This window comes from Aythya fuligula, chromosome 5, assembly GCF_009819795.1.
Source record: "Aythya fuligula isolate bAytFul2 chromosome 5, bAytFul2.pri, whole genome shotgun sequence".
Taxonomy (NCBI): domain Eukaryota; kingdom Metazoa; phylum Chordata; class Aves; order Anseriformes; family Anatidae; genus Aythya; species Aythya fuligula.
The window spans coordinates 22,623,919-22,636,105 of record NC_045563.1 but is presented as its reverse complement, the minus strand read 5'-3'; the positions used below and the strand labels follow the sequence as shown (position 1 = coordinate 22,636,105).

At 34.7% G+C, this 12,187-nt stretch overlaps 1 protein-coding gene across 1 annotated transcript in view; it reads left to right on the top strand.

Moving 5' to 3' along the window:
• LOC116489534 (mucin-2-like) overlaps nt 1-12,187 on the top strand; it is a 42,210-nt gene that overhangs the window by 5,951 nt on the left and 24,072 nt on the right. The window contains 18 exon segments of the mRNA XM_032187961.1: nt 46-160; nt 757-847; nt 1,834-1,872; nt 1,875-1,944; nt 2,191-2,315; nt 2,318-2,395; nt 3,282-3,407; nt 3,872-3,989; nt 4,769-4,907; nt 5,933-6,043; nt 6,602-6,671; nt 7,606-7,743; nt 7,841-8,005; nt 8,503-8,597; nt 9,395-9,521; nt 10,274-10,529; nt 11,025-11,077; nt 11,588-11,688. Of these exon segments, the coding sequence (XP_032043852.1) occupies nt 46-160; nt 757-847; nt 1,834-1,872; nt 1,875-1,944; nt 2,191-2,315; nt 2,318-2,395; nt 3,282-3,407; nt 3,872-3,989; nt 4,769-4,907; nt 5,933-6,043; nt 6,602-6,671; nt 7,606-7,743; nt 7,841-8,005; nt 8,503-8,597; nt 9,395-9,521; nt 10,274-10,529; nt 11,025-11,077; nt 11,588-11,688 (2,017 nt within the window).

The following is a 12,187-nucleotide window of genomic DNA, read 5'->3' as shown; positions in this document are numbered from 1 at the left end:
CATCTGGATCAGAAAATATTTAGTATTCCTTCTGCCTGTTTCTAGAGTTCAACTGCCATACAGCCAGGCTGGAATTACAATAGAGAGAAGCAGCATTTATGTGAAAGTTGTCAGCAAAATGGGTGTTGTATTTATGTGGAATGAAGATGACAGTATTCTGGTAAGAACAGCTCCTGGAACTGTCTACACCTTCAAAGCCCAAAGAGCAAGTCTTTGATTAAGCTAATCCCTACCTGTTTGGGGTTTATTACTGCCTTCTCATCTCATACTGTTGAGCAATTCTCCTTTAATAAAGACATATTTGCCTCTAGGTAGGCCTAAAGAAAATTATGTGGATTTACTTCTCATTGATAGACTTCTGCTTAAAATGGGGTGAAAAACCACATACATTATATCATTAACATATTAGCGTCATTACAGATCCTACTTACCTCTTCAAGTATAATTTTGAGCAGAATTTCTCTCTCTTCATCGTGGATTTGATTTTATTTCTGAAGAATGAATAGAGAGAAAAAAGCTAAGAGCTCCTTAGATATTGCAATGAAAACTTATGTCTGTATCAGTAGCTTGGAATCTGTTCTAAATGAAGTCCAAGCAAGCTCTTCATTCTATCCCCCAGGTTTAAATTAGATTGCTAAATAAATTTACATAGCTCTGATGAAAAATGTTTAAGGGCAGCAGATGCGGGTGATTTCAGTGATCTTGAATGTATTTTAGAATGTATATACTAACTTCTATCAATGTCTATCAATCTAGCTGGAACTGCATGAGAAATATGCTAATCAGACCTGTGGGCTTTGTGGAGACTTCAATGGTATTCCAATTTACAATGAGTTCTATTCAAACAGTAAGTCTTCTAAACCATAAAAAATGGTTTCTGGTCTCCAACATGTATTTTGCATTCTTTTAGCTCTGACATCATCACCATTCCTCTTTCCTATCATGTTAAAGGATTTATCCAGAGGTTATGATTCAATCTCTGTTCCAAAATATGCATTACAGAGATCAGATAACATGATTTAATACTTAAAGTGTAAATATAATACTTGTGCTAACAACAGACTGCTTATTTGTTGTATGATATGGTTTTATTTACCTAATCAGCTAACCCCATAAAGATAAGCCAGATTCTCACTAATAACATAAATAAATATAGAAATATATCTAATAAAATGAAAGGTAGTTATATTGTCTAGTCAGTACATTTATTGTTTAATTTCTCTCTTAAAATTAGAAATGCTTCTAATAATAACATATTGATTGTGATTTGAAAAGCCCAGGAAATAGCTTCTGGTTTACAGTTAATGAGCCTATTAGGCACAATGTCACAATCTTGAATATGTAATGCCATTCCACAAGTTACATCCACGTTTGCCTCCTGATATGCATAATCTGTATATGATCTATTCTCTATTATTTTATTCATTCTCAGTTTGAAGTCTTTTCCTAAACCTCGTATCTCAGCATTTCCCATTGTCCACATCCCTGTTTTAATTATTTTCTCTCTTCCCTGCATGGTCTCAATATTATCTGAAATAGTTTCATAGAATCACAGACATCATAGTTTGTTATTTTCCAGTAAAAATCTTTGTTTGCATCTATATGTAATTAGGCTCAGAGTTGTTTCTAATGTTTTTCTTTTTCCAGGGTGCTGTGCAAGGTATACTGAGACAGTGATGTCAGTGTTTATTTTGGTAGGGATGATGATCAAAGGAAAAAGACTTAAGGCTGGCTGTCTTGGCCAGTTTGAAACAAATTCTTGACAGGAGAAAAAAATAATTAAACAATAATAATAATAATAATAAAACCCTCATTATAAACTCTTTTGCACAGATATGAAAATGACAGCCTTACAGTTTGGGAATATGCAGAAATGAATGGGCCAACTGAAACTGTGAAGACCCCACTACTTCCCTACCAGAGTAATTGCACAGATACTTTTTGTAAGGATCTTTTTGATTATTCATTTATTTTTCTTTCAAATTTATCTGTACCCTCTACAGCTTCAGAGGGATCGACAGTAAAAGACTTAAGGACAATAGAAAGTAAAGAGGGAAATGAAATTCTATTAAAGAATAATTTACCAGAGTAGCAATGCTAAAAAAAATCTTCTCCTTTCTATTTTCTGACAGTTTTTTTTGTGTGTGTGTGTGTGTTTGTTTTTTTTTTCCTCCCAAGGATGACATATGCCAGAAAAACATTGACCAGCTCTTCATTTGCAGAATGTAATGATCTAGTTGATGTAACCGAGTACATTATGGCTTGCCAAGAAGATTTGTGCCGCTCTGAAGAGTCAAAAAATGCTTCATGTATCTGTGACACTTTGCCGAATACTCCCGACAGTGTGCTCATGCTGGTGGGGAACCTCTGAACTGGAGAACCTCAAAACTGTGCCGTAAGTATCACTGGAGATAGCCTTACTTTATGCTCAACAAATTACAAGCAATGCAAGACTATTCTCCAGAGGGTTCTGATGTACAAGCTCCAGCAAGAAGACTTCAGGAGAAGAACTAAGGGTTTTTAATGCAAACTGGTTTAAACGCACTTAAATGTTAAAAGTTTAAACTTACTCAGAGTTTGAAATGCTATTGAATTAACTGGAACATAAAAGAAGCAAATAAAGGGGAAGAAGAAAGGTCATCTGCTTACTTATATTCCTGTTCTCTCCTTTTCTCATGGTGGCTACAGCATGTTTTACCCTCATTAATTAACTGACTGAGTCTTCACAGGTGTTTGTCTTTTTCAGCACCTATTTACCTTTCATTGCTTAGTAGTTTGCACCACTGTTTGCATTGAATTAAACACAGAGCATTATGGGGTGTAGCTGTTGATACTGTCACCGATGTTTGTTCCAAAATAAAATCCCCTAGTGTACTATTTGCCCTTCCAATGGTATCTTTAAAATCCAAATATAATAAAGCCTTAGGAACTTGAGTCTTACATTTCCCTAGAAATACAGGTATTCTTGAAAAAGGTGCCTTCAACAGAAACCTCACTAGCTGTCTGGGGTCATTATCTTGGTGTCCCTGGAAATCCTGTAATTGTGCCCACAGTTCAGCACCAGTTGTCTTTAGACACAGTCATGAAGAGCAAATCTCAACTGTGAAACATAGATCTGGGTAAAAGCTTTCCAATTTTGAGAGGTGGGGTTGGATCTGCAGTTTAGTGTGGTTTTACATCTAGCTGAAAAAATGTAAATGAACACACACATATATATATTTTTCATATACAGTAAACAATTTGACTGAAAGAAAAAAATCTTTCTTTCTTTAACATTTCAGCCAAGACGTGTCCTTACAACATGGAGTACCTGGAGTGCAGCTCCCCCTGCACTGACACATGCACCAATCCTGAACGATCTCAGTTTTGTGAAGAGCACTGTATGGATGGCTGTTTCTGCCCCCCAGGCAAGTTCTTATATACTCATGTCTTCAATCTCAAAAACAGCAGCCTACCTACAGGATTTGGGCAAGTTCCACGGAGCTTAGAGCTCCTGTATTTACATTTTTCATAGCTGCAAGTGACAAGCATTTATCATTTATCAACTGAGGAAAGACATCTCAATTGATTGCCAGTACACATGCAATATTTAGAGAGCAGGAAAGGAGAACAGCAAACACATCAAGACTAATCTCAACACACCACCTGTACTATAGTAACTCCCTCTTTCAAAACAGGTGGAATTTAAGAAAAAAAAGGTTGAATCCTTCAGTCTGCATAGTTCTACTGTCCTCAGCATAGGCATGACCATTCACAATAGCTGGAGCTCTGTCTCCAAAATATTATTTAGGATTACTAACAAGCAAACAAACAAAAATATTTTCCCCAAACATAGGAAATATCTCTTCAAATGATTTTTTTTTTTTTAAAGGAACTGTGTTTGATGACATAAACAATTCTGGCTGCATCTCCCAACAACAGTGCTCTTGTATTTATAATGGCAAAACCTACACTCCAGGAACTTCTTTTTCAGACCAGTGCCATTCCTGGTAACCTTTATTTTTTTTTTTTTTATACTTACTATTTCCTCTAATATATTTAACGAGTTTAATGGTTTACTATTTGCAATGACATCATTGGTAATCGATCTGTGTATTTAACTGACCACTACAGTTCCAAAATAACCCTAAAGAATGTTCTTTGTTTTATTTAGCAACAACCTTAAATATCTTTGCACTCGACATCAAAGTGATCAAAGTAAGGATTTACAATGTTTAGATTTCTCACCAGTGAATTAAAGTGCTTCCTCTGTTTATTTTGTTCAAACATTTGGGCTTCTCTAAAGGGAATGAAATTGCAGTAATTTATGTATTTGCAAATATTTATTTTCTCTGCAGAAAACAAGAGATGATAATAAAAACCTAAGTTTCACAATTTTTTTTCCAGTACCTGTTCAGTACCACGCTACCTCAGAAAAAACATATGCTCTGTATCAGGAGTAGATTTGGGACTACATTTCTGTTTCTGATATATTTATAAAACAAAACAGAAAATGTTTTAATTTGGTATTGTGCTTTATGTTAGTTGCAAAAGACAAGCAATTACACATCCAGTACTTGTTGCTATAGAGTTCACCTGTTACTCCCTTTGACGCTTTACATCACATATTCACAATATTTTGGAAAGTCTTAAACATGGACTTACTGTGTATTTAATCTATAGATTGAAGGAAAAATAGTACTAAAATAGCTGAACCTAATGTCATTTAATTCCTTTCACTCTGGACCACTATTACTGATTTCAGCTAATTTTATCCTTTCTGTTCCAGTACATGTAATGGAGGCCAATGGAGTTGCACAGACATGTCATGCCCAGGAATATGTTCAGTAGAGGGAGGCTCACACATTTCCACATACGATCAAAAACAGTATGATGTCCATGGAGACTGCACGTATGTCCTTTCTAAGGTGGGAATCAGATATTACTTGATGATAAAGCCTTATACATTTGCAGAAAGTGATCTCAATCAACACTTTTGAAACTTACCTCTTTTGGCGTATATACATTGAATTTCTTCTCACTTAACCAGATGGTTACAGGAACATATGTTGCCATTCAAATGACTTTATTATTAGTTAACTATTATGATGTCATGCAACTGTATATGGTGGTTTCCAGAGAGTTTCCAATTCTGTGATATAACAATTGCTGAAGAGTGCTGGTTTTTAAGTATTGGTTAATCTACATCTTCAGTGTGATTAATCCAGCTCTCTTACTGGGTTGCATAATTTTATCCTGTTACTGTATTTTATGGCACAGGGCCAAATTGTATGCCAAGTCTGAAAAATTACACTAACAGTTCAGAGAAAGAAAAGGAAAATAATCTTTAATAAATAAGACTATCATTTTTCATTCATTTCTAGGGAGTTCAAATACAGAAAAACCAGTTCAAGTCAACTGATACATTTCATTTAGGTTTTGAACTGTTCTAAAGATGAATCAAAAGAAATAGAGAAATTGAAAGTTAATTATAAACAAAACATTTCATTACAGCAATGTGCAAGTGAAATGGTTTGATCTTTGGGGGCTTCTTGTGCTTCTTCTTTGATTTCTTTTTTTCCCATTTGCACAATTAAGTTCAAAAAATCTTTATTGATGTTTTTCTGAAAAATGTTTTATCTGAAATTTTTGTCTAGCTTGATACCATCTCCAAAAGGATGAGAGATACAGTGTAATTGAATCAAACATTAGCATTAGGCATGAATAAAAACTCTGAATATGGATACTATCAATTAAATGCAGAAACAGATGCAAATTCTCTTTTGGTTCCTAAACATTACAAAAGGCAAAACTGAATCTTAGGCCAAAGAAGGCTTAGTTTTCAGGAGAATACAAAAACATAAATATTTTTTTCAGAGTTGAGAGAGAATTTGACAGGGAAAGCTTCTGTATTTAGCCTTTCCTTAAATAACAGTTGACTTCTTTTTCTCAGCACTGTGAAGATGAAACATTCACCATCCTGGCAGAACTACGCAAGTGTGGCCTGACAGACACTGAAACATGCTTAAAGACAGTGGCCCTCAGCATGAATAAAGGACAAACTGTAAGAATGAAAAATAAGCATGAGAAACAACTATTAAAAATGTAAACAGCAAAGAAGCTAGGTCTTAGTCAGGGAACTGCATTTCCCTCTCAACACATGGGATAAGTACATGTTACTTTTTAATTAAGTGAAAATAAATTTATTTTATTGTCAAAATGAAATAAGTAGTAAATCTGCCTTTCTGGAAGGCCATTAAGAAAAAGCAGGAAAAAACACACTTTTCTCTGCCAATCAGATGAAAAAACATGACCTTATAGTTTACAAGCTACAAGTAAAACAGTAAGGGGTGTACACGTAATTCATCACAAAGTTGTGTTCATAGAAATCAAATGATGTAATTCACTAATGAGTTGAGAAAGACTTTTTAAAAGCAATTCTATTTTGGCAGGGAAGATAGTAAAGTGTTCAAAGTAGAACAGGAGGTGGAATCACAAAAAGTGATTAAAAAATTTTTAATTAGAAGTTCTTTAATTAATATCACTGGAGTCATAATTATTATTACCCTTTGGACTATAGTAATCCTTCACCTGACTTGTTCTTATTCCTCTTCCTTAACAGCTCATTGTGGTCAAACCTGATGGTGGTGTGTTTGTGAACTTGATCTACACCCAGCTGCCCATCTCAGCAGGTATTTTTTTTTTCCTCTAACAGCCTATGAGTGATAAGCTCAGAACTTGAACTCTATACCTGCTTGTTGTCTTAAACAACAGAAGATGAAAGGACTGGGAGTTGTTCAGAACCTGCGTGCTCTAACCTTGATTCTCTTTGGGATATTTTCTGAGTTGTGCAAGTGCTTTTAAAGTAGAGGTGTGAAGTTCGGTGTCAGAAATAAATGTGAGACAGTACAAGCATAGGTGAGAGTTGAAATAGATGTAAACAATTTTTACACTCTACTTATTTTAGTTTCTGTAAAGTTTACTTCATTCTCACTGCCCAAAACAGAACATGAAAGACAGATGATTACTTTATGTTGTTGTTTTTTTTTGTTTGTTTATTTTAACATAATACTGTACTCCCACAACTCAGATACAAATTTGATTTTTGACATCTCAAAAACTAATGATTCTACCTTATACCTCTGACTTCCAGATCCTGCTTATTTTCCCTGTCCAGTGGAGTGAGGGCCTGAAGTATGCTTAGAAACAAAAACAGATTATTTTTGTGTGTGTTTGTTAGTTCCATTTTCTTTTTGTGTGTTTTTTTGTTTATTTGTTTGGTAATGCCATGCCATACAGCTTTTCCTTCTTATTCTCTCAAGAGTAATCCCCAAATGTTTAATATTGAGACAGTGAATAAAGTTAACAATTTGGTAGCTACAAGCAAATTCTTAACTGTACATTTTGATTTATATCTCTGAATAATTTTTGAAAAGATTTTCTTTATTTTACCTAGGAATTTGCAACAATTGCAATAGTAATTCAATAAGAATTGTGTAATCATGCACTGGATTAGCCTTTCTGGCTAAAATTAGCATTTTCTGGATTAACCTAATCCAGATACTAACCTAATCCAATCTGTATGAACCTAATCCAGAAAATGAGCATTCTGTTTTTCTTTTATAGCCAATGTCACCATCTTCAGACCTTCATCATTCTTCATCATCATGCAGACAAATTTTGGTCTCCAGCTTGAAATCCAAATCACACCCATCATGCAAGTGTTCATTAGAATTGATCATCAGTTCAAAGACCAAACCTGTGGTAAGTGAATGAAATTTAAGAATGAAATTTATGAACATCTTGCTTAATGTCTTTTGTCTAGTACAGACAGTATAAACTTTTCACTGTTCTTCAACAGGTCTCTGTGGAAATTTCAATAATGTCCAAACTGATGACTTCAAGGCCATGAGTGGAGTAGTTGAAGGAACAGCAGCAGCATTTGCTAATACATGGAAAACTCAGGCTTCATGCCCTAATATCCAGAGCAGTTTTGAGAACCCTTGTGCACTCAGCATTGATAATGGTAAATACTTCTTAATATTCTTTTCTCTTTTTTTTTTCATTCTAGATTTTTTTCTAGGTTATTTTTCCTCATCACTAAGGAAAACAAATCTGTTAGAAAGAACATAAGAGAATGAACTTGTATATTTGTTGAAAATCAGAATATTCACAGTGAAAACAAAAGGGATAGGTAATGAGGTAAAGGAATAGTCCTGGAAACATAAGTGAAAGAAACTGTATAATCACTGAAAACAGAATATCTAAGCTGACAACTTGGTGTCAGAGGAGTGGATCACAGGAGCATCTTTGGAAATTGCTTAACTCAGGTTCTTCAACAGCTCCATTTCAATGCACCTTTGGTTTTAGTAACTTTAGTCCACAAGCTGAGTGAAAAAAAAAAAATAAGAGGAGAGTTTTGATGTAACTTCAGAACTGTTTTCACAAACCTGGGCAATGGATTTTTGTGAGTGATGAAATACAAAGAGTAATGAGCACTTTCACTGTTTGTTCTTTTCACAGAAAAATATGCTCAGCATTGGTGTGGACTACTAACTGACAGTGAAGGACCTTTTGCTGATTGTCATTATGCAGTGAATCCTTCTACTTACCACACGGTAGTTTGTTAGGCTGTTTACCTCCTTAGAAACTACAGAAGTAGGATCATTACAACTAGCTACCAGGAAGACACTGTCACAGACATGTCTCTCATGGTCTTATGCAATGCCTGCATTTTCATTTCTGCACTGCTCTTCTTCATTTCAATATGTGTCTCTGTTTTATGTTGTAACATTACCTTATTTCAATTGTCAGTCTTGGCTTTGTCACCCTGACCTGCTTGTAAACACAAAGGCAGCTATTTATGCCTGGATGGACATACACATATAGTAGGAAATTTATATAAAGGCATATCAAATGCTTATTTGAATATTACAGTGAATTATCTCACCAATCTTATATCTCAGTAACTACTTGGCACTGAAAGCCCAGTGCCTAATTACCACCATTCTGTTGTCAGTGTACTGCCAATCCTTCTTCTCACTATGAATCGAGATACTGATGCTGATGAAATGATGTGTCTAGACTGCATAATATGAATATTTATATATATATATATATTTGTATGATATTGTGCTGAATATTCATAAATATGGGTTCGGATGAAGCTGTTAAATGTGTAACAGACTTTAAAACTACTATTTCCCAATAATAACTTTAAACATCAGTTGTATTTACATTAGCTTCATTCTCTCCAGCCAGGAAACTTAGATAATGATTGGAAAGTAACTGGATGTTAGTGTGACTGAGCATATCTGAGGAAGGATTTGTGCATGAAAACAGATAGGTAACTTTTTTTTTTTCTTTTAGATTGACAGTCATGCAAATGAGACTTTATTTTTCTGTTCGTTTCTAGAACTGCATGTTTGACACGTGCAACTGTCAAAACAGTGAGGATTGTCTGTGTGCTGCCCTCTCTTCCTATGTGAGAGCTTGTGCTGCAAGAGGAATCCAGATAAGTGGATGGAGGACTGATGTCTGTTGTAAGTACTTAACACTATTCCCTTTCTTAAGAGCACCTATCAATAAAAACTGTTGATCAAAGATCATTTTATTGTGATTTCTAGGGAAACATGGTAAGTGTTGAGGAAGGGATTTTGTTAAATGCACTCCTGTAAGTAATTCTCTGCTGTTACCTTAGAATCAATCCATTACTGGCAGAGTAAGTATAAATAGATGGGAGACAGCTCGACTAGGAAAGAGATTGTTGTCAATGATGTGCCTTCACCAGTTTCTGCACAACTTTGAATCTAACTATAGCTTTATGTATCACAACTTGTCGTAGAGATAAATATGACATATTGGAATAACAGCATTAGTAATACTAACCAGAAGACTGAAAAATTAAAGATGTCTTGAAGCTAGGTTCCACTGATCCAGTAGGTCTGTTTTCAGCATACCAGAAGACATTCAGGGAGACATCTTGGCTCATACATCAGAAGTTTAAAAGTGTTAGCAATGAACAGAAATGCCAAATGGAGGTGTCTTTCCAAACTTCACATGAAAAAAATATTTTCTTTATTGCATACATCACTTGGCTTACTCCACATGTACAGTAGCTTTTCAGGTCTAACTCTGGAAGTGTTCAAAAATACATTTATATGAAAGATGCAACATAGGCAGAGGTGTACAGTATTGTTTACCTGTTATTTTTTCTGCCTACTCTTTGTTTCTTCCCACCAAAAATTACCGTGGGGAATTAACAAACCTTTTTTTTTTTCCTAACTCTCTCAAGCAAAATACACCACCTCATGTCCCAAATCCCTAAGTTACAGTTATAACATCGATTCCTGTCAACCCACTTGTCGCTCTCTGAGTGAGCCCGATGTCACATGCAACATTAAGTTTGTCCCACTTGATGGCTGCACCTGCGTAAATGGAACCTACATGGATGAAAGTGGCAAATGTGTGCCTTCTAATGAATGCCCCTGTTACTACAGAGGATCTCCCATACCACTTGGAGAAGCTGTTCATGACAATGGGCTTGTATGGTAAGGGGAGCTTTTGCAAAGCACTCAAGCAATAGTATATGTATTTTCTCATTGAAATATGCTGCATTTAAATTGGCCTCACTCGGCCTGAGATTCAATACAGTGCTCTCATAAACTTTTTTTTTTTCAACTTTTAAGAATGCTGCATACATCCAGATTGATAAAGCAATTGTATTTATGGATATTTTTTATTTAATTCCACGATTTGTCAGGCATAAAATATATGACAGAACCAGCAATGGGAGATCTAATGAGAAAGTAAGCAACAAGCAGAGACATACACCCATTTTAAGCTATGATTTTTCCTTTTAAGCAGTAATGGATATCATATGAAAGCACCATTGGTAGTGGTGTTGAGATAAATTCTTTCCTAGGATTGCAAAATAGCATTCTGGAATTCAATGTATTCCTTAGAAAGTATGGAAAAGATAGAAGTAGCTCTCTGTCTCAATACGTGGTTGAGCGGGAAAAAAAAAGTTTTTCCCTTTCTTACAGCACTTGCACGCAGGGAAGACTGGATTGCATTGGAGCACCTGATCCAATTCCAGGTAAAAAATAAAAATAAAATGTCTTCCACTTGTCTTTTTTCTGTGCCAGGTTTTGGACAGAAACAATCAATACAACTGATACTTCTTTATGGATTTTTAAATAATAGAAGTCTTTCTTTTATAGTTATAGTGCAGCAGTTATTAAAAAAGGCAGAAGTGAACCTAGATTCATGGTAAAACCTGTTGTTCTAAAAGATTTTTTTTCTGAAATACCATGGGAAGTTCTGAGAATTCAGTGCTCTGAAGTGAATTTATAATTGGATTCCTATTTAACAGATTGAATAGGGACAGCAGTCCCTACTAACTGAAATGTGAAAATTCCAAGATTTTCTAGATTTTATTTTATTTTATTTTATTTTATTTTATTTTATTTTATTTTATTTTATTTTATTTTATTTTATTTTATTTTATTTTATTTTATTTTATTTTATTATTATTTTTTTTTACAGCTACTGCTGTGGGTTAAACACTATGCCATTTCTTATTGCTCTTATTTTTTCCTTCCTCTAGTTTGTAAATCTCCCATGGTCTACTTTGACTGCACAAACACCACTGCAGGAACAACTGGTGCAGAATGTCAAAAAAGTTGCCAGACTCTGGATATGAAGTGTGTAAGTATGTCATAGCAGGATGAAATGTCACTTGCAGGTTTTGTCCCTGGCCTTGGTGCTACAACCATTGCTGATCTAACTCTTCTACTGTGAATTTATAACACAGATACTTTGTTCTTATAGTAAAATCCCCGAAACTTGTTATGAAGAATTAACAATAGGACCCTTAGACAAAAATGTAATAAAGTAACATCCAATTTAAATTTTAAGATCAGTGTCAAACTTTCTTCAGCTACTGCACATAACATAGTTAGTAGTAAAAATATCACGGGCTTTGCCACATGTTTCTTCCACTCATTTTTTCCCATACCATGATGCAATTGTGAATTTATTGCACACCTAATTACATATAATTATCACTCCATTGAGGTACATGATAGCCATATTACATTTCATAAAGTACCCCGAATCTGATAAATCAGTTTTCAGTATAGCTCACCCAAACAAACAAACAAAATTTACTTATTTTCTTTCTGAAGCTCCATTCATTCAATCACAG